Below are 27,147 nucleotides of genomic sequence, written 5' to 3' on the forward strand. Positions count from 1 at the left end.
TCTCTATGCACTTATGTCTTGCACTTGTTAAATGTCTTTAGTGAACTGCTTATATGTGTAGAGAAACAGTTGAGACTAGACAAGCTATAATTTCACCACTCCGTCACAAGAAAGGCAGGTGACACATTGCTACCTGGAGTTAAACATAATTGTTTTATTTACCCCAGATCACTTCCATTAGTTAATGATTCACACTCAGAGGCTATTGTGGTGGCTGGCTTGGCACACTCCCCAGCCTTTCTTCGTCTTCGCAATTGGGTACCTTAGTTTCTATACCCTCTTGAGGCAGCCTTGTAAACCGTTGTGACTGCTCTCAGCACAGCAGTAGCTCACACCAGTCTTTCAACTCCCAAAGACCAATGAAGTGGGAAAAATGTAACTATCTGAAGTAGTCCAATTACCAAACCACTTACGGTGGGTCATGTTTCGTTATATCGGAAGAAGCAACACTGGCTCTCATAAACTCTCATAACCTTGTTATGCCTGGCCTGCAGAAGTGAAGCTGTATCTGTGTGTCTCTGTATCAGTGTATGGTTGTGGCTTGGCTGGCTTGGCTTGGCTGCCTGTCAGGAAGCGGTCTGGTGCTCCTCCTCCTCCTCTTCCTGTGACCTTGAGTAACCCCTAGAGGCTTTTTGGAGTAATGTGAGCCCTGTAGAAGACATAATAGAGTAAAGGAAGAGATTAAAAGAGGAGTAGGAGCGAGGGAAAGAGTTGGAAGAAAGATAAGAAGGAAATAAACTACAGTGGGAGGGAGAGCGGGAGTGCATAGGTCCATTGCTCTGCTTTTTCACTTTGCAGACAGATTCATAACTGAAATCTAATTTCAGGCTGTTTTACTAGATTGTTGCACTAAGTTAACTTTCACAGTAGCTTATTCACTGAGCCGTTAACACCACCACAGTAGCTTATTCACTGAGCTGTAAACAACACCACCACAGTAGCTTATTAACTGAGCCGTAAACACCACCACAGTAGCTTATTCACTGAGCCGTAAACACCACCACAGTAGCTTATTCACTGAGCCGTAAACACCACCACAGTAGCTTATTCACTGAGCCATAAACACCACCACTGTAGCTTATTCACTGAGCCGTAAACACCACCACAGTAGCTTATTCACTGAGCTGGAGACACCACCACAGTAGCTTTTTCACTGAGCCGTAAACACCACCACAGTAGCTTATTCACTGAGCTGTAAACAACACCACCACAGTAGCTTATTCACTGAGCTGTAAACACCACCACAGTAGCTTATTCACTGAGCCGTAAACACCACCACTGTAGCTTATTCACTGAGCTGGAAACACCACCACAGTAGCTTATTCACTGAGCCGTAAACACCACCACAGTAGCTTATTCACTGAGCCGTAAACACCACCACAGTAGCTTATTCACTGAGCTGTAAACACCACCACTGTAGCTTATTCACTGAGCCGTAAACACCACCACAGTAGCTTATTCACTGAGCTGGAAACACCACCACAGTAGCTTATTCACTGAGCCGTAAACACCACCACAGTAGCTTATTCACTGAGCTGTAAACAACACCACCACAGTAGCTTATTCACTGAGCTGTAAACACCACCACAGTAGCTTATTCACTGAGCCGTAAACACCACCACAGTAGCTTATTCGCTGAGCTGGAAACACCACCACTGTAGCTTATTCACTGAGCTGGAAACACCACCACAGTAGCTTATTCACTGAGCCGTAAACACCACCACAGTAGCTTATTCACTGAGCCGTAAACACCACCACAGTAGCTTATTCACTGAGCTGTAAACACCACCACTGTAGCTTATTCACTGAGCCGTAAACACCACCACAGTAGCTTATTCACTGAGCTGGAAACACCACCACAGTAGCTTATTCACTGAGCCGTAAACACCACCACAGTAGCTTATTCACTGAGCCGTAAACACCACCACTGTAGCTTATTCACTGAGCCGTAAACACCACCACAGTAGCTTATTCACTGAGCCGTAAACACCACCACAGTAGCTTATTCACTGAGCTGTAAACACCACCACTGTAGCTTATTCACTGAGCCGTAAACACCACCACAGTAGCTTATTCACTGAGCTGTAAACACCACCACAGTAGCTTATTCACTGAGCCGTAAACACCACCACAGTAGCTTATTCACTGAGCTGTAAACAACACCACCACAGTAGCTTATTCACTGAGCTGTAAACACCACCACAGTAGCTTATTCACTGAGCTGGAAACACCACCACAGTAGCTTATTCACTGAGCTGGAAACACCACCACTGTAGCTTATTCACTGAGCTGGAAACACCACCACAGTAGCTTATTCACTGAGCCGTAAACACCACCACAGTAGATTATTCACTGAGCCGTAAACACCACCACTGTAGCTTATTCACTGAGCTGGAAACACCACCACAGTAGCTTATTCAATGAGCTGGAAACACCACCACAGTAGCTAGACCTTGAATAACACAACAAACCTTGTTTTTGGTAAAAGTTGTGGAATACTGTGTGTGTGTGCGCACATGTGCACATGCATGCGTAGTAACCTTGTGTGTGAAGTAACCTGTGTTGTCTCCTTACAGGGTGGATAACTTTGGACTGGGCCTGCTCCTACAGACCAAACAGATCAAGAGGATGATCTCCTCCTATGTGGGAGAGAACGTTGAGTTTGAGAGGCAGTACCTGTCTGGGGAGCTGGAGGTGGAGCTAACGCCACAGGTAACACGCATGCGTACACACACACATTGATTCACTAGGTTGCCCATTCTACTTATTGGGAGTGAAATGCATTAGTTGTGGAGGTTTTGAATGTCCAGGTTCAGTGATTTTGAGTAATGATCCCATTGATTACCTCTGTCCTCCAGGGTACCTTAGCAGAGAGGATCAGAGCTGGGGGTGCGGGTGTTCCTGCCTTCTTCACGGCTACAGGCTACGGTACCCTCATCCAGGAGGGTGGCTCCCCCATCAAATACAACAAAGACGGAACTATCGCCATCGCCAGCGAACAGAGAGAGGTCAGACCCCAGCCTCTTCAACCATGTTGTTTCTAGCACCACATTCACCAACGCGTGACACAAAGGCACATCTCCATTATGTTATTGCATCTGCTATTATTATCACACAGTCTATCCAGACTGAAATGGCACACCGTAGCCTTTATAACCACACTCAACATGCTGTCATATCCAGCAGTCTTCGGGTCCTGTCTCTTGAATGGTTTGCTGTGTTGTTGTTCGCCAGGTCCGGGAGTTTAATGGCAGACATTACATCATGGAGAAGGCCATCACTGGAGACTTTGCTCTGGTCAAGGCCTGGAAGGCCGACAAGGCCGGGAACGTCGTCTTCAGGTAGCTACCGTTACGTTCACCAACTCTAACCTGTGTCTGTCATTCATTCGTTTTGGGCTAAAAATTACCCGACGTCAGGGTACCTTACTCCATCTTGCTTATTTATTATTATTATTGATAGGCTACTGCTGTTGGTCCCACCATTGTTGTTATATGTGTACTTTGACAATGTAAGTAATTTAACTGGCCATGTCAATAAAGTCTACTGAATTGAATGTCACTAAGACTGTAATGCTGCTGAAGAGACAGGGTGTATCATTATGGCATAACAGCCATGATAATAGTCCTGAATAAACAGTTAACTCATCATATTTACCCAAGCCACTGTGATTTAGGCCACTGCTTGCCCCAGGTCAGGTTTAACTCTTCCTAATCACTTTGTGATGTTACCACAATAAGCAGCAGTCAGGGCCTGCAGGTTGCTCGGCTCTGTGCCATATGGATTGCTGGTAGGAGATAAAAGCCTTTAGGCAAGGTGACTGAATTAAGATATTGACAATAGACAGCTTAAAGAGATTGAACTTTCTCCAGAAAAGCTGTAGAAAATCTGAAATAGGTCGGTCTGAAATGGCTTTTTTTCTTAGTTTGCTTGTCTGTCAGTATGTGAGAAGAACATTCACTCTGTCCACATATGAAAACGGACCCATATTGTTGTTTGTTTGTTTGTTTTGTTTACGACCTTGCATTCAAACCTGTGAATGACTACACTCCTGTACACTGAAAATAAGTCCTAGTAAATGCAATTCAATGTGTCACCACAGGGGTGCAGTATTTACTTTCCAACTAACGATCCCCTTTGACTTCACAGGCGAAGACTGGCAGTGTTGAAATAGTTGTTGCTTATTTGAAAAAGAGAACATTGCATGATTGCTCTATGTTAATTTATTGTACTTACTTTATTGTATTGCTCCCTTGTTGCCTCCCACATGAATGATTGTGAGCGAGTATTGTCACGATACCAGATTTTTGACTTCGATACTGACACCAGGTTTAGCATCATGATACTCGATACCGAAACAATACTCAATACCAAAACGATAGTCGATAACGAAATGATACCCTGGGTGGGGGGATATGGTGTAGCGTATTAGCTAAAGTCACAGAATAACCGTTGGGATTATTATTTTTAAACATTGAACAGTATGTTGATAACTGGTAGAACAAATAAAATAACAAATAGAATATATTCTATTCTATATTCAATTTCTTGCAAAAAATAAAACACCATATTAAATAGCAGAAGGATACCAAAAGTGTTCCTTATGTAAAACCATAACTGTAAAATGTAATTTGATACATATCAGAGTTAATTTGTTCATCTATGGCCATAATATTGGGTCAAATGACATTCATTAGACATATTATTAATTACAGCTAAATAATTTAATATAATAAATGAATAGTTTAGTTCCAAAACGACATAAAAACACTTTGAAGCTCATTTATGAAGCTTCTACACTGAGTATACAAAACGTTAGGAACACCTTCCTAATATCGTGTTGCACCCCCCTCCTAGCCCTCAGAACAGCCTCAATTCGTCAGGGCATGGACTCTACAAGGTGTCAAAAGCGTTCCACAGGGATGCTGGCCCATGTTGACTCCAATGTTTCCCACAGTTGTGCCAAGTTGGCTGGAGGTCCTTTGGGTGGTGGACCATTCTTGATACACACGGAAAACTGTTGAGTCTGAAAAACCCAGCAGCGTTGCAGTTCTTGACACAAACCAGTGCAACTGGCAGCTACTACCATACCCCGTTCAAAGGCACTTACATTTTTTGTCTTGCCCTTTCACCCTTTGAATGGCACACATGCACAATCCATGTCTCAATTGTCTCAAGGCTTATAAATCCTTCTTTAACCCGTTTTCTCCCCTTCATCTACACTGATTGAAATGGATTTAACAAGTGACATCAATAAGGGATCATAGCTTTCACCTGGATTCACCTGGTCAGTCTGTCATGGAAAGAGCATCTGTTCCTAATGTTTTGTACACTCAGTGTATGTTCATGTCATTGTCACAAAAAAATAATTCAAATTTAGTAGAATAACGACAACGTTACAATGCAAATGTCATAAAATCATTTTGGAACTAAACCTCCTTTGAACTGCACTGCTTTGTAACACCTTTTGCCTAGTAGTTTTGGTGGGCTGGCCCTCATCATCTGCTCTGTAATCAAAGTATTCCAATAGTTCGCTTCTGCAGCCAGTTTTGTCAACAAGCTGCTGGCGTTTAGGTATGATCTTTCCGCTTGCTTCTCAAAAGTGGCTTGCGGTGTCCGATGCAAGCGCAAGTAATCTGGCTAGTTTATTACTGCCCCCTTGAGAAGATAAATTACAAGACAGACTCGATCCTCTAAATCCTTATATGAAGTGACACATTTGGCAGAAGTACCGAAAGTAACAAAAATCCTAGTACCAAAAAGTTTTTCATGTTCTAGTATCGATAAGGTACACAAGTTTTGTATACCGTGCAACACTTGTGAGCTAAGGTCAACTCTCTCTCTCTCTCTCTCTCTCTCTCTCTCTCTCTCTCTCTCTCTCTCTCTCTCTCTCTCTCTCTCTCTCTCTCTCTCTCTCTCTCTCTCTCTCTCTCTCTCTCTCTCTCTCTCTCTCTCTCTCTCTCTCTCTCTCTCTCTCTCTCTCTCTCTCTCTCTCTCTTTGTCTCTTTGTCTCTTTGTCTCTCTGTGTGTGTAGGAAAACAGCTAGGAACTTCAACCAGCCCATGTGCAAGGCAGCCAAAGTCACCATCGTAGAGGTATGTGCTATGTCCCTGCGCTACAGCCCCCTTCCCCCTCCTCTGTCTATGGTACTGCAGCACAGAGGGAGGGCTATTGTTGTTGCTGTTAATGGTAATTCAATTTCCACTACTACTACTATTTATTATTATTGATAGATATCGCTGTTGGTCCCACCATTGTTGTTATATGTGTACTTTGACAATGTAAGTAATTTAACTGGCCATGTCAATAAAGTCTACTGAATTGAATTGAGAGAGAAAGGGAGAAAGATTTGTGACAGACAATGAGAAACCAGTAATATGACTACAGCCTCATTTGGATGGCCTGATTGAAAGTCTAGATCCCTCAAGTTGGCTCAGTCTGCTGATATTATAACTCCCGAGTGGCGCAGCGGTCTAAGGCACTGCATCTCAGTGCTTGAGGCGTCACTACAGACCCCCGGTTCGTTTCCAGGCTGTATCACAACCTGCCGTGATTGGGAGTCCCATAGGGCAGCGCACAATTGGCCCAGCGTCGTCCGGGTTTGGCCGGTGTAGGCCGTCATTGTAAATAAGAATTTGTTCTTAACTGACTTGTCTAGTTAAATAAAAAATACAAATAATAATGACTGTAAGGTACTCGATTTAAAGAGTCTGAGTACATGAGTTGGGGTCACATAATGTTGTTGGTCCACTCCAGTGATTCCCACGTGGTGGGGCGGGGGGCAAAAGTGTTTGGGTACTGTTTTAGTAGTCTGGCCTCTCTCTCTCTCTCTCTCTCTCTCTCTCTCTCTCTCTCTCTCTCTCTCTCTCTCTCTCTCTCTCTCTCTCTCTCTCTCTCACTCTCTCTCTCTCTCTCTCTCTCTCTCTCTCTCTCTCTCTCATCTCTCCATCCGTGTGATACAGACTGGGCTGGGGCTTTGTGTGGTAACATTACTGCTCTCTAGGTCGTTTATGGCAGCATGCCCTGAGCACATTGATCATCCTCCAGCCCCAGACTGGCTATAAACTGGCTGTCACCCCCATCTCCAAACTTACGATGGCTGACATGAATCCCCAGAGACTCAGCTTCCTAGCCACCAGCCCCCCATACTCGTCTCTGAGATATAAACCACCAGCCCCACCAAACCACCCCCCCGGCTCTGTGGAGATATAAACCACTTACTCACTCATTCACTCACTCATTCACTCACTCTCTCTCTCTCTCTCTCTCTCTCTCTCTCTCTCTCTCTCTCTCTCTCTCTCTCTCTCTCTCTCTCTCTCTCACTCTCTCCCTCTCTCCCTCTCTCTCCCCCTCTCCCTCTCTCTCCCCCCCTCTCTCTCTCTCTCTCTCTCTCTCTCTCCCCCTCTCTCTCTCTCTCTCTCTCTCTCTATCTCTCTCTCTCTCTCTCTCCCTCTCTCTCCCCCTCTCTCTCTCTCTCTAACTCTCTCTCTCTCTAACTCTCTCTCTCTCCTTCTCTCACTTACTCAGAAAGTGCTAAATAAATACGCCAACAACTTGATGGATGAGGTGCTTGATTTGGACTGCAAACCGATAGTAACGTGTGGTCTGTGCAATCATTATTCACAGTCTAATGAATCAAGCTTGATGGCAACTGTTGTTCAGGGGACTTGGTAATCAAGCTTGGTTGTAAAACATTATTGAACATTACATATTGTATGGAGTACAGATGAAATGGTCTAAATTCATGACAAATCAACCACCTAAATGGTATTGATGTCATGCTTTTTACTAACTATTGTAATTTGACACAGAACAACAGTGGCAGAGAAGAACTCCCCAGAGAGGGGGAAAGAGGGAAGGAAATTGCAATTAAAACAAGGTCAGTAAAGACAATGACATTGTTTTTAAAAAGGGGAGATATATTTTAGGTAGCCTAAATAAATGTTACTTTAGGTAGCCTATTTTCAATTGGTGTCACGTCTCAATTAATGGACTTCACATCTACTTAACACAATTCCCAAACATCCTTTGAAATCAGATTATGAACAGACGCTGAAAAGAGCGGAGTTGGAAAATTGCGTCCAACTTCTTAATTAATCGCCATAGAACATCAAGCATTTCTGCCGACTCCCAGGTAGGCTACACAAAATAAACTGTGTCAATTTCAGCAGGAGGCTAATCTTTTAATTGTTTTGTTGTTGGCTCCTTTTAATTTCCTTTCAAAGAGCTGTCTGCATATCACAAATGCATTTATCCTCCTAATTGTCTAAACTGCAGTGAAGCCAACAGCAGACTTAACCAACATAATTCTCAGATGTGATGGGAGTAGCTCTTCTAATCCAAAATGTCTTCCTCACACAATACCCATAGTTATCAAACAGTTTACTCCGCTGAGAGAATCACCAGCAGAGTTCTTGAACACTCTAGAATACCCTTGCACACATAGCCATAGAAGAAGTGGAACTGATATTCCCATTCAAAGCAAGTCCTGCTGTGGGTGCACCCTGTAAGGATTTGTAGTTAGAACATGTCTTTGGGATTTAGACTCTCTTGTTTCTTTAGAATGTAACAAAACTCTGATAGTGAAACAATTACGATCTCACTGAAGATAAGTGAATCTTAGAAATTCTGAACAAGTTCTGCCATCAATCGGTGATGTTGTGGGTATTGATCTGATAGTTTTCTGCTGCATGCGGCCTGAGTTTAGCAGTGACAGGGAATAGGTCAGGTGGTGTATGCATCCTGTCCGCTCTGGACTGACTCAGACCCCGAGGGATAGACAGCAGACAGACAGACAGGCAGACAGGTGGGCCTCAGTGGAGGACCCTCTCTACATTCACCCCTGTACCTCCAGCCTCAAGGTCGAAGGTGTGTGTTTGTCTGTGTGTCTGTCTCTGTCTCCGTGCGCGCAAGCATTAATGCATGTGTGTACTACTCAACATTCTTGTAGAGTCTTCTTATTTGTCTTGTTTTAAATTAAGTACTTCTATGCAGTGTATAGCATAACTATGGACAAATAGTGTGAAGGTCATTCTGAAGACTTTGACATCTGTGGAGAGAATGTTGAGAGGTATTTACTGCTAAGTATTGGTGGAGAACAGATTTTGGTATTGAGACTGACAGGGAAGAAGGATTGCAGCAAATGTCCTTTACTTGCAGAAACATGGAAAGTGAAAAGTGAGCTGAATTCTAAAGTATTTTTTGAAATTCATTATCACACAAGTGGCAGTTGGTTATCTGCAGCAGCAGAGTATGTCAGGGTGCTGTTGATATATTGGACAGGGATGATGAGGAGTAATATATTATAATATCATATAATATATGCCATTTAGACTGGGAGCTTACAACTGTTTGTTTCATTACAACTTTCTGACAAAATTAGAAACGTGTAATATCTGAAAATGTAGCTAGCTAGACTCTCTTACCTGTATACATGGATGAACGCTTCTCCGTCATGTATGCCATGGCTGCCCTTGTAATCCGGAGACAGGTGTTTTATACAACAGCCTTCTGAGTTCTCTTTTTGACTCCCTCCGCATTTGCAATCATACTCTGCTTCCACCGGGCATTCCACTGATTTCAAAACTCGGTCAACTTTTTCTGTGACAACAACACCATCACTGTCAACAGAAGACTTTACAATATCTGGTTCAATTAAAATGTTTTGACCTAAATCAGGGATTTCCTCATAGTCTGATTCATTTTCAGTGTCAGAGATCGTCCTCCAGAAAGTAGTCCATCAACTTTTTCCCACTGATCTTTTTCGATAGCGCCTGTTAAATTCAGCGCAGTGATGTTGCGAGCAGTAGCAACACTTTTGTAGTTCTCCATGATATCTTTCAAAAAATGCAGCAGTAGAAAGGATTATATACACATACTGAGCAGCTCATGTTATAGACAGAAGCATGCTACATGGCAGACCAACTAATCTCTCGGCATGTCCAGCCCATCCATTATTTCAGCCAATCATGGCTAGCGGGAAGGCTCCTGTCTTTTTTCGTGGCTAAACCAACTAGGCTCATAATTTAAACATTTTATTCGTATTTACAAGTTTGTAATTAAGGCACATGAAAGATCACATGTTCCAGAAGGCCCAAAAACGCACTTAAAATAAAATAAAAAATGTTTACTTTCAATTGCCTCTCATGTGAAGTAGGGACGTGCGACATACGCCTAGCTTCCTGAAGCGGGTCACATTTTGGTTGTGTTACAGCCTGAATTCAAAATGGAATAAATTGAATTTTTCCGCACCCATCAACACACAATACACCATAATGACAAAGTGAAAACATGTTTTTAGAAATGTTTGCAAATGTATTGAAAATGAAATAATACAGAAATATCACATTTACATAAGTATGTCAACGATCTACACAAAATACTCTAATATCAGTGGAAGAAAAATGTTTAAAATAAATAATTAATAGAAAATAAAACACTAATGTATTTTGATTAGATAAGTATTCAACCCCCTGAGTCAATACATGTTAGAATCACCTTTGGCAGCGATTACAGCTGTGAGTCTTTCTGGGTAAGTCTCCTAAGAACTTTGCACACCTGGATTGTACAATATTTGCACATTATAATTTGTTTAAATTCTTCAAGCTCTGTCAAGTTGGTTGTTGATCATTGCTAGACAGCCATTTTCAAGTCTTGCCATAGATTTTCAAGCCAATTTAAGTCAAAACTGTAACTAGGCCACTCAGGAACATTCAATGTCGTCTTGGTAAGCAACTCCAGTGTATATTTGGCATTGTGTTTTAGGTTATTGTCCTGCTGAAAGGTCAATTTTACTCCCAGTGTCTGTTGGAAAGGACACTGAAGCAGGTTTTCCTGTAGGATTTTGCTTGTGCTTAGCTCTATTCAATGTCATTTTTGTATTATTTTTTTTACCAATCTACCAATAGGTGCCCTTCTTTGGAAGGCATTGGAAAACCTCCCTGGCCTTGAGTCTGTGTTTGATTGAGTCCGTGTTTGAAATTCACTGCTCGACTGAGGGACCTTACAGATCATTGTATGTGTGGGGTACAGAGATGAGGTAGTCATTGAAAAAGTGAGTCCATGCAACCTATTATGTGACTAGCACATTTTTACTCCTGAAGTTATTTAGGCTTGCCATTTCAAAGGGGTTGAATACTTATTGACTCAAAACATTTCAGCTTTTCATAAATGTAATCAATTTCAAAATAATTCTAGAAACATAATGGCAAAGTTTAAGCCGTACACTTCAAAGAGCTGGGCTTTACGGAAGAGTGGCCAGAAAAAAGCCATTGCTTAAAGAAAGAAATAAGCAACAATTTTTGGTGTTCGCCAAAAGGCATGTGGGAAACTCCCCAAACATATGGAAGAAGGTACTCTGGTCAGATGAGACTAAAATTTAGCTTTTTGGCCATCAAGGAAGATGCAATGTCTGGTGCAAACCCAACACCTCTCATCACCCTGAGAACACCATCCCCAGAGTGAAGCATGGTGGTGGCAGCATCATGCTGTGGGGATGTTTTTCATCGGCAGGGACTGAGAAACTGGTCAGAATTGAAGGAATGATGGATGGCGCTAAATACAGGGAAATTCTTTCAGTCTTCCAGAGATTTGAGACTGGGACGGAGGTTCACCTTCCAGCAGGACAATGACCCTAAGCATACTGCTAAAGCAACACTCAAGTGGTTTAAGGGGAAACATTTAAATGTCTTGGAATGGCCTAGTCAAAGCCCAGACCTCAATCCAATTGAGAATGTGTGGTATGACTTAAAGATTGCTGTACACCAGCGGAACCCATCCAACTTGAAGGAGCTGGAGGAGTTTTGCCTTGAAGAATGGGCAAAAGTCCCAGTGGCTAGATGTGCCAAGCTTATATACCCCAAGAGACATACCACAAGCGACTTGCAGCTGTAATTGCTGCAAAAGGTGGCTCTACAAAGTATCGATTTGGGGGGGGGGGTGAATAGTTATGCACGCTCATGTTTTCAGTTTTTTTGTCTTATTTCTTGTTTGTTTCACAATAAAAAATATTTTGCACCTTCAAAGTTGTAGGCATGTTGTGTAAATCAAATGATACAAACCCCCCAAAAAATCAATTCCAGGTTGTAAGACAACAAAATAGGAAACATTCGAAGGGGGGTGAATACTTTCACAAGCCACTGTATATCCAGAAATCAGAGTTTTTACTTATGCCTCATTCTTAAAATGAAAAATGGTTGAAAAATGTATCTATTGCTTAATTTCCCCAAAATATAGACTCTTAGCTTTCATTAGACACCCAATTTGATATGCTCCTATGAACTTCACATGTTTGTGCTCATGGGTCCTTTTTGATGGAAATGCCCTTGGGTACAAAGCTGTTCTGTTTACTTACAGACAATTCCTCCCAAATCCTTAGTTTAACTCTGGGATTATGACACAGGCAAGAGTCTACACTATACATAGAGGTCAAGTTCCTACACTGGATGGTTGGTAGTGCTTTAGTGGTTGTGGTGTGCAGAGAATAAAATAGGTTATTTTCCCAGCGTGGGTGAGCTGTTTCTGACATGTTGTTGAAGATGTAGCCTAGCCTACCACTGTGCTCCTCACTTATCTGTCACACTTAAATGAAGAAAGGATGGAATGACGCTCGTCTCACTCATCCTCAACTAGGGTTGCACATTTCTGGAAATTATCCCAAAATTCCCAGGTTTTCCAGAAACCCCGGGTGGAAGTTTCCGGGAATCAGGAGGGAATATGCAGAAAATCCAGTAATCCTCCAACCAGGATTCCTGGTTAACCTGGGAATTTTGGGAAAGTTACCGGATTTTGCGATCCTGTTCTCAACTCAACCTCAAATACAGGCTACTATGGTATAGTCAACTGAGCTTGACTTAACCCTCAGTCTTCCAAAGGTGAAGTGGAACTAGCTAATGGTTTTCCTGGTAAAAAATAAATAAAGGAAACCTCAATGATATGATTTACATCATAGGACAATGATATAGAACAAAACAGAATTTATAGAACATAATTTTTGGCAGGCCACCCTGGTTGCTAGGCAACAAGACTGCTCGGCTCCATTTTGGAACGTTCTGTAGCACCCATCTCTCGGCCCGTTATCCCCTTATCACAGATACAATCATGTCCAATGCATTTTGGGATGTGATGCACAGCACAGGGTGTTCAATCAAAGCAGTCTTTTTGCATTATCACAACCGTTCTCTCTCCTCTACTCTCCTCTCCTCTCCGAGTGTGTGTGTGTGTGTGTGTGTGTGTGTGAGCATGCGTCTGTGTGCCTTTTTTCGTGTCAGCCTAGGGTGTATCCATCCTCCCAAGGTGTCATCTACCTTCCTCCCACTCTCTGTCCATCTGGTCCTACACACAGCTCTCTGTGGGCTTCATGATGAGGATACTGTGGCGTGGGGATTGAAATTACTCCCATTACTCTGCCAAAAGCTCCACAGGTTGACAAGAGAGATGTTGGATACTAACAAAGAGGAACTTTTAGATGTAGTTTCTCTATTGAGCTTTGAATGCAGACTTTAAGCCTATTCAGCAAATTGTTTGATTTAATAGATTTTCCTAAGTGGAGAAGAGACCCAGCAACTTGCTTCGGGAATGTTGTGGATTATTTTTCATGGCCATCTTCAACAAACAGTCGTCTGTGTATGGGTGAATAGAGTGTATCTGTGTGAGACTCACAGCTTTACTGTAACATCATTGTGGGTAGTGTGAATGACAGAGCAGAGACTTGTAAAGCTGTTCAACTTCATAAAACCCAGAACATATTAATCACTTTCCAACATCCATCCTCTATAGTCCCCTATAGGAGGAACTATTTTTATATGGAGTAGGCTTTCATTTCACTGGCACCAATCTTGTATATTATTGACATTGACTACCATGCAAAGTTTCCATTGCGAGCACACTGGTAGCTCAGCTAGCATTCATATTGAGAACCTGTACCCTGCTCCTTGTGGGGGAGTGGGACAGCAAAGTTAGGCAAAGCGCTGAAGAGAAAGCTCAGCTTGGGGTGACTTCACACCTCTCTCTTTCCCTTGGTACATCTTCTTCATAGCAATTGGAGATAAATCTAGGGTTGGCAAGAATCATGGTAAATTGCTGTAATAACGGTGGTCATATTTACATAAAAGCTTTCCAATACTCTTTGAGAGAGACAACAGACTTTTAGTCACTGTGTGTGTGCGCGCACGTCTGAACTATTACACATCAGTGTCCATGGCACAGCTTATCTGCTTCCCTACACACCTTAATGGCTGGCTGTAGTGGCTGGCTGTAGTGTAGCATCCTAATGGAGCTGATAGTCATGTCACACAGACAGGTGGGACCATAAAATTAGGAATTAGAATACTACTAATAATAAATAACTACTATTAATTTAGTAGGGTGTCTATAGGTGGGAATCCCGACTGGGTCATTCAGATCCTCTGGAACACACTGAACATGACTTCTAGGATGTCATGCATGTATTCTAGGATGTTATGCATGTATTCTATGAGGTTATGCATGTGTTCTAGGATGTTATGCATGTATTCTAGGAGGTTATGCATGTATTCTATTCATTGTCTGGTGCATAGAGGTATCATACAAAGAGCTGGTTAACAATGGAATACACACTGACATCGACTGACCAGATGAATCCAGGTGAAAGCTATGATCCCTTATTGATGTCACTTGTTAAATCCACATCAATCAGTGTAGATGAAGGGGAGGAGACAGGTTAAAGAAGGATTTTTAAGCCTTGAGACAATTGAGACATGGATTGTGTATGTGTGCCATTCAGAGGGTGAATGGGCAAGACAAAATATTTAAGTGCTTTTGAACGGGGTATCGTAGTAGGTGCCAGGCGCACCATTTTGAGTGTGTCAAGAACTGCAATGCTGCTGGGGTTTTCAAGCTCAACAGTTTCTGTGTGTATCAAGAATGGTCCACCACCCTAAGGACATCCAGCCAATTTGACACAACTGTGGGAAGCATTTGAGTCAACATGGGCCAGCATCCCTGTGGAACGGTTTCGACACCATATAGAGTCCATCCCCCGACGAATTAAGGCTGTTCTAAGGGCAAAAGGGGGTGCAACTCAATATTAGGAAGGTGTTCTTAATTTTTTGTACACTCAGTGTAGTCTAATAATTGTAGTCTAATATATGGAATGATATAGTCTAGTTTCACTAGATTAGGGGTTGGGTTGAGACATTTGCTACTTAACTCTGTCAGTCCTGAGACTTGTGAGCATTATAGTGCAAAACATGTTCATGAGCGTCTCAACTTGTCATAGATAGCTTGTGGTGTCAATATTCTACTGTTTCCCAGGTTAGGAGAATCAAGCCTGAGCCCTGACAGTGGCAAAGATTCCACATGCACACACACACACACACACAGAAACAGACACAGACCGAGACACACAGACACCGAGGGAGATGGCTATAAATAAGTTGGATAATGAGAGTGTGGTGTCACTGTCCTCATGCTCCGTCGCCCGCAGCCAGACTGTCCCCAACTTCCCCAAGACGACACGCCTCAACACACACAAACTCACACACACACTCTCTCTCTCTCTCTCCTCTCTCTCTGAATATGCAGATTTAGAATCTGGTATTGCAAGGTTTGACAGGATCATGGTTTTAGATTGGTATATAATGAAGGTTTAGAGACCGCTGAGCCTTAGCTCAAAGACAAATGGATGCCCTTCATGTCTGCCGATCAGAGCAATGTGTCTGAACTTCACTCAAACACTGTTAACACACACACACAGTCGAAGGTGGGTCAGGGCTGGGTCACAACCGTTCATACACATCAGTGGATCTGTCACAGGGGCTCATCAACAGGTTAGTATCAAATCAAAGGTTATTTGTTATGTATGTACACAGGTTACAGCAGGTATAAATGGTGCAGTGAAATGCTTACTTGCAAGCTCCCTCAACAGTGCAGTACACATTTCAATAAAATAAACAAGTAGTATGCATATTAATAAAACTGTTATGTACACAATAGGAGATACAGTATAAATGATGTGCTATGTCAAGTATGACTGTATTTACAAATATAATGTGGATAGTGTCTTGGTCGTGCAGTTGAATAAGTAGTATATAAATAGAACAGCAGTGTTGACTGTATGTGTGCTTGTGTGCGTGCGTGCGTGCCCGTGCTTCTGTGTGTGCAGTGATGTAGTGTTAAACAAGAAATAGGTGCGTAAACTGATCGCTGGTCATGATGAAAAAAGTAACGCTCCCAATCCTTTCAATACTTTTTCTGTGTTTACTTGCCTTTACCCTCCACTATACCACTGTGAGTGTGTGTGTGTGTGTGTGTGTGTGTGTGTGTGTGTGTGTGTGTGTGTGTGTGTGTGTGTGTGTGTGTGTGTGTGTGTGTGTGTGTGTGTGTGTGTGTGTGTGTGTGTGTGTGTGTAAGGGTTGGATGCGCATGCGTCTCCTGTACTCCTGGTTTATGCATTTCCATTGATCAGATCAGCGAGCTGTGCCAAGACTTTTTGATCTAATAATACAACTGTGGCTGAAGGTGGTGAATATAGTGATAGATTGCCACAACACAGACAAAGGCTGGGCACATGCGCACACACACACACACACACACACACACACACACACACACACACACACACACACACACACACACACACACACACACACACACACACACACACACACACACACACAGTGTTTCTTAATATATTAATAATAATAATAAACAGTGGGTGGCCATCAGTTTGAGATTAATAGGCCCTGACAGGGCTCAGAGCCCTAAAAAAGAACAAACGGACAAAAAAAAGCTGTGTGTTTCCCCAGGGGCCTTTCATTCCCTGTGTCTCCCTGCCAGCACACTTCAAGCCTCTCTCCGCTCTCATTGATGTGAAAATGCTACTACATATACAGGAATATCAATATGCGCGTGTACTGTGTGTGTCGGTGGGTGGTGGGTGTGTGTGTGTGTGTGTGTGTTTGCGCACATTCATACGTGCCAGTGTATGTGCCACGCCTGTGTGTTTGTCTGTTGAATAATTCCAGCTCTGTTCTCTCCTGTTGTGTACAGTGCCTGCTGTATCTGCCGAGCCCTGCTGCAGCCTCACGCATGCACAGATCAAAGGGCCCTTCATACACATAGAATATTTAGGTTGAGTCAGTTTGTTTATTGTGCTGGCCTGGGCGTGGCCTGGATTAGCATAGGCAATAAAACACTGAGCTGAAGACTGACTGTGTGTACCAGTGTGTGTGCAGTGAGGCAGGGTAGAGAGACTGGGCGTGATTCACTGCTCATCTTCTCATCGTCATCATCATTATAACCCTCTGAGGCAGCAGAGATGCAGGACTGTTGATTGAATTGAGTAGCTAGGATGTAGGCTATTAAAGCAGACATACAGAAGTTGGTCTACAATCATCCCCCCCATACAGTCCCACCCCTAAATCAACAGTTGATCAGAGCACTAGTGACAACTAGACAACAGGCCATAAGGACTCTCTGAATGGTAGCAGTAGCCATGAAGTGCTTTGAAAGTCTGGTCATGGCTCACATCAACACCATTATCCCACAAATCCTAGACCCATTCCAATTTGCATAACGCCCCAACAGATCCACAGATGATGCAATCTCTATTGCACTCCACACTGCCCTTTCCCACCTGGACAAAAGGAACACCTACGTGAGAATGCTATTCATTGACTACAGCTCAGCGTTCAACACCATAGTGCCCTCAAAGCTCATCACTAAGCTAAGGACCCTGGGACTAAACACCTCCCTCTGGAACTGGATCCTGGACTTCCTGACGGGCCGCCCCCAGGTGGTAAGGGTAAGTAACAACACATCTGCCATGCTGATCCTCAACACGGGGGCCCCTCGGGTGCGTTCTCAGTCCCCTCCTGTATTCCCTATTCACCCATGACTGCATGGCCAAGCACGACTCCAACACCATCATTAAGGTTGCCGACGACACAACGGTGGTAGGCCTGATCACCAACAACGATGAGACAGCCTATAGGAAGGAGGTCAGAGACCTGGCCGTGTGGTGCTAGGATAACAACCTCCCCTCAACGTGATCAAGACACAGGAGTTGATTGTGGACAACAGGAAAAGGAGGACCGAGCACGCCCCCATTCTCATCGACGGGGCTGTAGTGAAGCAGGTTGAGAGCTTCAAGTTCCTTGGTGTCCACATCACCAACAAACTATCATGGTCCAAACACACCAAAACAGTCGTGAAGAGGGCACGACAAAGTCTATTCCCCCTCAGGAGACAGAAAAGATTTGGCATGGGTCCTCAGATCCTCAAAAAGTTATACAGCTGCATCATCGAGAGCATCCTGACTGGTTGCATCACCGCCTGGTATGGCAACTGCTTGACCTCCGACCGCAAGTCACTACAGAGGGTAGTGCGTACGGCCCAGTACATCACTGGGGCCAAGCTTCCTGCCATCCAGGACCTCTATACCAGGCGGTGTCAGAGGAAGGCCCTAAAAATTGCCAAAGACTCCAGCCACCCTAGTCATAGACTGTTCTCTCTGCTACCGCACGGCAAGCGGTACCGGAGCGCCAAGTCTAGGTCCAAAAGGCTTCTTAACAACTTCTACCCCCAAGCCATAAGACTCCTGAACAGCTAATCAAATGGCTACCCGGACTATTTGCATTGTCCCCCACACCCCCTCTTTTTACGCTGCTGCTACTCTGTTTATTATCTATTATCTATGCATAGTCACTTTACCTCTACCTACATGTAAATATTACCTCAATTACCTCGACTAACCGGTACCTCCTGTATATAGCCTCGCTATTGTTATTTTACTGCTGCTCTTTAATTATTTGTTATTTTTCTTCTTTTATTTTATAATTTGTTTTACTTATCTATTTTTTACTTAACACTTATTTTTCTTAAAACTGCATGGTTTTTAAGGGCTTGTAAGTAAGCATTTCACTGTAAGACCTGTGTAGACCTGTTGTATTCAGCGTATGTGACAAATAACATTTGATTTGTCAGTCACTCACTGGCACTGCTGCAACCCATCTGAAGAAGTGTATTTCACATCGACTAATCCTTCAATAATCCTCCTTTCCTGATAGCCCTAAGCTATTGTCTATTTAATACATTTAGTACATGTATGGTGGAATCAGTGGTGGTGAAGTGAAAGAGATGAGGTTTAGAGTATTGGGAACTGGATTGTGCTAAGAGTACTAAGTCACTCAGCCAATGACCTGCTTCCCTTTGATTCTCTGTGGTTCAGAGGACCCATTTCTTCATCCGTAGGGCCAGATGACACCTTCTGTCGGTTTCTTGTTTTCAATTCTGGTATATTCAGTCACTGAAACAATGTGTGTGGTGTCAGCAGTGTAGTAGTGTAGTCAGCCCTAGCCATCCTTAGCATCATAACTAATAGTCTCATTTAGTCTCAGTGCTACTGCTAACCGTTGAGAGCTGGAGATGTCAGTCCCCTAGCTGCTGCTAATGACACTCAGCAAGAGAGCACCGAGAGACAAAGTTACTGAAGTGTGTGTGTGTGTGTGTGTGTGTGTGCATCAAACTGTCACGTCCCCCCCTCCCCCCACCCAAAGCCCCTGGCTCCCCTTTCGCTGCACACTATCAGAGATTTAACCCAGAGAGCCAGAGAGAGGGAGCGAGAGCGAGCGCTTCACTTTACTGCCCTGAACCGCCCCCAGCTCTCCACCAAAGCCCCTGTATCCATGACAACGCTAAGATGGGATCCATTCGGCTCTCACCCATTGGCTCGTCTGTCAGTCATTGTAGAGTGCTGAGGGAGAGGAAGGGACGCAATTCAATGTGTCTGTAATTCATTGTGTCTGTAAATGCCCACCTGTCCCCCTAGTGGGGATGGAATAAGTATACATTGAGTGTACAAAACATTATGAACACCTTCTCTTTCCTTGACATAGACTGACCAGGTGAATCTAGGTGAAAGCTATAATCTCTTATTAATGTCACTTATGAAATCCACTTCAATCAGGGGAGGAGACAGGTCAAAGAAGGATTTTTAAGCCTTGAGGCAATAAAGACATGGATTGTGTATGTGTGCCATTCAGAGGGTGAATGGGCAAGACACAAGATAAGTGCCTTTTAAACGGGGTACGGTAGTAGGTGCCAGGCCCACCGGTTTAATTGTGTCAAGAACTGTAACACTGCTGGGTTTTTCACGATCAACAGTTTCCTGTTTGTATAAAGAATGGTCCACCACCCTAAGAACATCCAGCCAACTTGACACAACTGTGGGAAGCATTGGAGTCAACATGGGCCAGCATCCCTGTGGAATAATTTCGGCACCTTGTAGAGTCCATGCCCGACGAATTGAGGCTGTTCTAAGGGCAAAAGGGGCGGGTGAACTCAATATTAGGAAGGTGTCCGTAATGTTTTCTACATTCAGTGTATACTCTCTGTTACATTGAAGTGGACAATGTAGAGGGCTGGAAATGATGTTGTCACAGCTAGTCCCCCTTCCTGTAGAGATTTGAAGATCTCTCTTCTGTTCTCTTCGTTCCCCTCGTCCTCTGAGCTTTGGATTTAAGACGCGGCAAGTCAATTTGGCCTCGCTCTCTCTCTTTATCTCCCTTTCTGCTATCTCTCTCTCCCTCTCTCTCATCTGTCTCCCCTCTGAGTCTATGAGGAGGAAGGATTTCAGTATCGTATTATGAAAAGCTTATTGCTCCTCAAAGAGTCCCTGAGCGCTTCTTCCTCTCTATAGCATTCTCTTGATGTCTCCTCTCTCTCTCCTCTCTCTCTGTCGAAAGCTTAGTGAAGGTCTACTTCAGCAGAAAGCTGCTCTTCACAGGCAGCTGGGGTACCTTAACAAACACATCACAGGAGGAAGAAGGGGCAACAAACAATGGGCTCACCCCAAAGATGTTACTATTCTTGCAAGTAGGTTTCTGAAGTTCACAAACTAGCTATTTCCCTTGTTGAACGTACCTCTGGTAAATAGAAGAGTGCTGTCCTAATAAGGGCGTAAAATTAAACTTTTTGGGTCCACCAGCCACTATGGCAGGTAGATTAAAAAATCTTCTAGCCACTCAGATTTTTTACCAGCCAAAATAAATTAAAATCTGTTAAAATTACACCAATAAAACAGGATGAGCATGCTTTGTAATGTTTCTAAAGCAATACATGTAAGAAGTAATGTGGTATATTGTTTAATTTCACAGATGAGGCCAAACATTTTCAGGAGTCATGTTTGTGCCTGTGAGATTGAGTCTGACTAGTAGAAGAGTTGTCTTCTCTTCCCTAGCAGTTGAAACTCAAACATAGAAAAACAACCTAGCATCAAATCAAATCAAATTTTATTTGTCACATACACGTGTTTAGCAGATGTTATTGCGGGTGTAGCGAAATGCTTGTGCTTCTAGCTCCGACAGTGCAGTAATATCTAACAAGTAATATCTAACAATTTTACAACATATACCCAATACACACAAATCTAAGTAAGGAATGGAATTAAGAATGTATACATATATGGACGAGCAATGACAGAGCGGCATGGACTAAGATACAGTAGAATATTATAGAATACCGTATATACATATGAGATGAGTAATGCAAGATATGTAAACATTATTATATTGACTAGTCTTCCATTTCTTAAAGTGGCCAGTGATTTCAATAGGCAGCAGCAGCCTCTAGTGTGCTAGTGATGGCTATTTAACAGTCTGATGGCCTTGAGATAGAAGCTGTTTTTCAGTCTCTCGGTCCCAGCTTTGATGCGCCTGTACTGACCTCGCCGTCTGGATGATAGCTTATGAACAAAACAATGTAAATAGCCAAGGACAAAGTCTCACTTCAGTAAACTTTAGTTTCAAGTAAATTAGACACATTTTTATGCCTGTGCGCAGCGCTTCTAAAAATGAATCTTTCACTCAGTTCTTCACGTGCGCGCAGCTCCCAGCCGGGCAGTGTTGCAGTGCGAGGTGGAATGGGCTATATAGGATCATAGTTCTTTGACAGTGCGATTAATTTACCAGCTATGAAACAAAAAGGCGGAAATAGTTTGAAAACAGCTACTGCAGCATTTATTTTACTGTAAATGTGATCATACTTGATATTTTATTCCCAAATGCGAGTGAAATGCTCGCACTGTGGAGCCCTGACCACCCGCCAACGTGGCTGGTGAAATATACTTCTTACCCGCCAATGCCAAAATCGACCCGCATTTGGCAGATATAGGTGTTCATTTTAGGCCCTGGTCCTAATCATCTCTAGTCACCGGGTTCTTTAAAGGAAGAGAGCGTCCTTTTATGTTGACCTCACTCGCTTCCTGTGATCCTAAACGATATTATAACCGCGATTGATAATAGACAGTACTGTGCAGCCGTCTTCATCGACCTGGCCAAGGCTTTCGACTCTGTCAACCACCGCATTCTTATTGGCAGACTAAATAGCCTTGGTTTCTCAAATGACTGCCTCGCCTGGTTCACCAACTACTTCTCGGATAGAGTTCAGTGTGTCAAATCGGAGGGCCTGTTGTCTGGACCTATGGCAGTCTCTATGGGGGTGCCACAGGGTTCAATTCTTGGGCCGACACTTTTCTCCGTGTATATCAATGATGTAGCTCTTGCTGCTGGTGACTCTCAGATCCACCTCTACGCAGACGACACCATTTTGTATACATCTGGCCCTTCATTGGACACTGTGTTAACAAACCTCCAAACGAGCTTCAATGCCATACAACACTCCTTCAGTAGCCTCCAACTGCTCTTAAACACTAGTAAAACTAAATGCATGCTTTTCAATCGAACGCTGCTGGCACCCGCCCACCCGACTAGAATCACCACTCTCGACGGGTCTGACCTAGAGTATGTGGACAACTACAAATACCTAGGTGTCTGGTTAGACTGTAAACTCTCCTTCCAGACTCACATAAAGAATCTCCAATCCAAAGTTAAATCTAGAATCAGCTTCCTATTTCGCAACAAAGCCTCCTTCACTCATGCTGCCAAACATGCCCTCGTAAAACTGACTATCCTACCGATCCTTGACTTCGGCGATGTCATTTACAAAATAGCCTCCAACACTCTACTTAGCAAATTGGATGTTGTCTATCACAGTGCCATCCGTTTTGTCTCCAAAGCCCCATACACTACCCACCACTGTGACCTGTACGCTCTTGTTGGCTGGTCCTCACTACATGTTCGTCAGTCAAACCCACTGGCTCCAGGCCATCTATAAATCACTGCTAGGCAAATCCCCGCCTTATCTTAGCTCATTGGTCACCATAGCAGCACCCACCCGTAGTCTGCGCTCCAGCAGGTATATCTCACTGATCATTCCCAAAGCCAACACCTCCTTTGGCCGCCATTCCTTCCAGTTCTCTGCTGCCAATGACTGGAACGAATTGCAAAAATCTCTGAAGCTGGAGACTCTTATCTCCCTCAATAACTTTAAACATCAGTTGTCAGAGCACCTTACCGATCACTGCACCTGTACACAGCCCATCTGAAATTAGCCCACCCAACTACCTCATCCCTATATTGTTATTTATTTTGCTCTTTTGCACCCCAGTATCTCTATTTGCACATAATCTCTTGCACATCTAGCATTCCAGTGTTAATACTATTGTAACTATTTTGCACTATAGCCTATTTATTGCCTTACCTCCATAACTTGCTACATTTGCACACACTGTATATATATTTTCTGTTGTATTTTTGACTTTATGTTTTTTACCCCATATGTAACTCTGTGTTGTTTTTATTGCACTGCTTTGCTTTATCTTGGCCAGGTCGCAGTTGTAAATGAGAACCTGTTCTCAACTGGCTTACCTGGTTAAATAAAGGTGAAATAAAAAAATAAAAATAAAAACATCAATAGCTATTACCATGAATGTGTTATTAAATAATATAGGGTACATATCTCAGCCAGAACTCACTCTGGGAGGAATATCTCATTAAATAACATAGGAGACATATCTCACACAGAACTCACTCTGGGAGGAATTGATTTAGCAGGAAGCTTTCTGAAAATGTTGCTTAGTAACCAGCTTAATTTTGAATCTTTTTAATGAACGTTGGCTATTATCTTTGGTAGTCGTCATAGCATCTGTTATGTGGCAGGTATGATTGGGGTTTAGATTTCTTGCTAAGTGACACAGTAAGTAATGGTGTATCTATCTGTGTGTTTAGCTCCACATATTGTCATTCACTGATGGTTGACACTAATGGATTACTGATAATGATGATCATAATGGTGATGAGGACGATTGAGATGATTCTTGAGGCCATACTTGGATCATTCCAAGTCATTCTAAGAACATTAGGACAGAGCTTGTAATGTAATGCTAGTTTTCTCCTTGTGATGGACAGAACCTCCTGCCCATCTTCCATCCCCTCTGATCCCAGGATCGGGCCCTCTCCCCTAGTCTCGACTTCTCTAAAGGCCCCTAAGCCCAGGTGAGGCAGGGAGGCAGCTTACACCAGGCCTGGTGGTTGTCAAAGCTATAGGGAAATGAATACAGTTTGGTTCCTGCTCCCTGTTACCATATGGGAGGAGAGAGGTTTAAAGCCACATCTCAATCTTTGTCCCCATCAGAATGAAAATAATTAGGTGAACGTTGTATTTTATAAATGTGAACGGATCAAAGTGGGTGCAAACAGAAATTGAGGAGTAACCCCATAGGATCAGTGTTTGGACTGACCAACATTGTGTTTCTGCTTCATCCCTCTCTGTCTTTCTGTGTAGGTGGAGGAGGTGGTGGACGTGGGGACGTTTGCTGAGGAGGACATCCACATCCCCAGTATCTACATCCACAGGATTGTCAAGGGAGACTGCTACGAGAAGAGGATAGAGGTGGGCCTCCTAACACCTCCATGGATTCATGCTTAGGGTTGCAAAATTCTGGTAACTTTCCCAAAATTCCAGGGTTTTCCAGAAATCCTGGTTGGAAGGTTCCCGGAGCTAGGACAGAATAAGCAGGATTTCTGGAAAACTTTAGAATTTTAGGAAAGTTACTGGAATTCCTGCAACCCTACTTAAACAGTAATACAGTCACTAAGTTGAGTCATAATGGTCCAAGAGGGGGATAGAGGGAGCGCTGATGATTTCACATCAACTTTGTCCAAATATTACAGGAAGTAATCTATATTGCATCCCTCCCAGACCCATCATAGTCCAATAGGGAAGTCTGTGTAATCAATTGGTACTAAGCAGAGAAGAATGTCTCTCTCCGCTCTCCAGAGGCGCACGGTGCAGAAGGCCCAAGCAGAGAAGCCCAAACCAAAGAAGGACTCTGACATCGTACGAGAGCGGATCATTCGCCGAGCAGCGCTGGAGTTTGAGGATGGGATGTATGGTATCCTTGAACATGAAATGGGACTCCATCGAACCAATCATCATTGATCTTTTGATATCTTACCAAAAGTTAGCTTAATAGTGAACGGGTTAAAAATAACTTACCACTATGAATATCTTTGACAAACTAAACCTATCAGCTTACCCAGGCTTTGGCATCGGTAGTGTAGAATCAGAATGAGATCAGGGTACTGTATATTTGTAATATATTCAAGGTGTATGTTCTTTAACATGAAACGCTGTCAGCTAACCTGGGTATCGGCATCCCCATGTTGGCCAGCAACTTCATCCAACCAGACATCACTGTCCACCTGCAGAGTGAGAACGGCATTCTGGGATTGGTAAAACCCTCATTTGAATCTCTGTCATAGTAACACCACAGTAACACGGTTGACAACAGGTGTGGGGACTCACGTTTGAAACGTGCCGGGTTCCTAACAAAACATTGTGGAGATTGCAACCATCCAACCTTTTTTCTCCCATTCATTTAAATGTTCTACACAGCAGTGTGTTGTGTTAACAAAGGCTGCAGCTCCACCAAGCCTTTCACATCAATTCTGTTGTCAGAGAAATTAAAGCAGAAATATGCTAATGCTCATTTGTGAGAATGTTCCCCTCCAATTATGAGTGTCAGGTTAAGAGATGTGGTGTCAAAAGCTCCCTCAGGCTATAGAGAAACAGGGCCAGTTCCTTTGTCGGTTTGATGTGTATAGTGATGTTTATAGTGTATATTGATGTGTATTGTTGTCTATACAGGGCTCATCTGTGAAAGAGACATTGGTCTCAGCATGACTCCCTGTCAAAATAAAGGTTGTGAGATCATGGTGGGGTTGAGTGACCACCAGAATCCTAAACTTTTGCGTGTGTGTGTGTGTTCTATGTAGGGCCCCTACCCCACAGAAGACGAAGTGGATGCTGACCTGATCAATGCCGGTAAGTGAAGATATACACACACACACACACACACACACACAAACTGTCCTATGTTTATGAGATATGTGGACATTTCCCGTGTGTGCATGCGTGTTTGCAGGTAAAGAAACGGTGACTGTGCTTCCAGGGGCTTCCTACTTCTCCAGTGATGAGTCGTTTGCCATGATCAGAGGGTAAGGACAGTGTAACCCGTCTAGTATCTATTCTATTTGTGATCGCACTCATCATGCGGTTTGAAGTGAGTGAGGCAGAGGGCCCTGTGTTTTTGTTTGAGCGTAGGGTTCCATAATTCTGGGAAATTTCAATAAAATGGGGAATTTATTGAAAGTTCACAGAATTTTGCAACCCTATTAGAGCAGAACTCTAAGGTAGGGGTGTTATAGCAGAACTCTAGGGTAGGGGTGTTATAGCAGAACTATAGGGTAGGGGTGTTATAGCAGAACTCTATGGTAGGGGTGTTATAGCAGAACTCTAGGGTAGGGGTGTTATAACAGAACTCTAGGGTAGGGGTGTTATAGCAGAACTCTATGGTAGGGGTGTTATAGCAGAACTCTAGGGTAGGGGTGTTATAACAGAACTCTAGGGTAGGGGTGTTATGGCAGAACTCTAGGGTAGGGGTGTTATAGCAGAACTCTAGGGTAGGTAAAGAACCTAGGGTAGGGGGTGTTATAACAGAACTCTAGGGTAGGGGGTGTTATAGCAGAACTCTAGGGTAGGGGTGTTATAGCAGAACTCTAGGGTAGGGGGTGTTATAACAGAACTCTAGGGTAGGGTGTTATAGCAGAACTCTAGGGGTAGGGTGTTATAGCAGAACTCTAGGGTAGGGGTGTTATAGCAGAACTCTAGGGGTAGGGGTGTTATAACAGAACTAGGGTAGGGTGTGATGTAGAACTCTAGGGTAGGGGTGTTATAGCAGAACTCTAGGGTAGGGGTGTTATGGCAGAA

At 43.4% G+C, this 27,147-nt stretch overlaps 1 protein-coding gene across 1 annotated transcript in view; it reads left to right on the top strand.

The window, feature by feature from the left end:
- LOC121581899 (succinyl-CoA:3-ketoacid coenzyme A transferase 1, mitochondrial) overlaps positions 1 to 27,147 on the top strand; it is a 94,879-nt gene that overhangs the window by 9,293 nt on the left and 58,439 nt on the right. The window contains exons 4-12 of the mRNA XM_041897291.2: positions 2,577 to 2,712; positions 2,859 to 3,008; positions 3,235 to 3,341; positions 6,035 to 6,095; positions 24,661 to 24,768; positions 25,156 to 25,270; positions 25,516 to 25,610; positions 26,154 to 26,202; positions 26,303 to 26,375. Coding sequence (XP_041753225.2) covers positions 2,577 to 2,712; positions 2,859 to 3,008; positions 3,235 to 3,341; positions 6,035 to 6,095; positions 24,661 to 24,768; positions 25,156 to 25,270; positions 25,516 to 25,610; positions 26,154 to 26,202; positions 26,303 to 26,375 — 894 coding nt within the window. The remainder of the gene's footprint in view (positions 1 to 2,576; positions 2,713 to 2,858; positions 3,009 to 3,234; positions 3,342 to 6,034; positions 6,096 to 24,660; positions 24,769 to 25,155; positions 25,271 to 25,515; positions 25,611 to 26,153; positions 26,203 to 26,302; positions 26,376 to 27,147) is intronic.

This window comes from Coregonus clupeaformis, unplaced genomic scaffold, assembly GCF_020615455.1.
Source record: "Coregonus clupeaformis isolate EN_2021a unplaced genomic scaffold, ASM2061545v1 scaf0020, whole genome shotgun sequence".
Classification (NCBI taxonomy): Eukaryota; Metazoa; Chordata; class Actinopteri; order Salmoniformes; family Salmonidae; genus Coregonus; species Coregonus clupeaformis.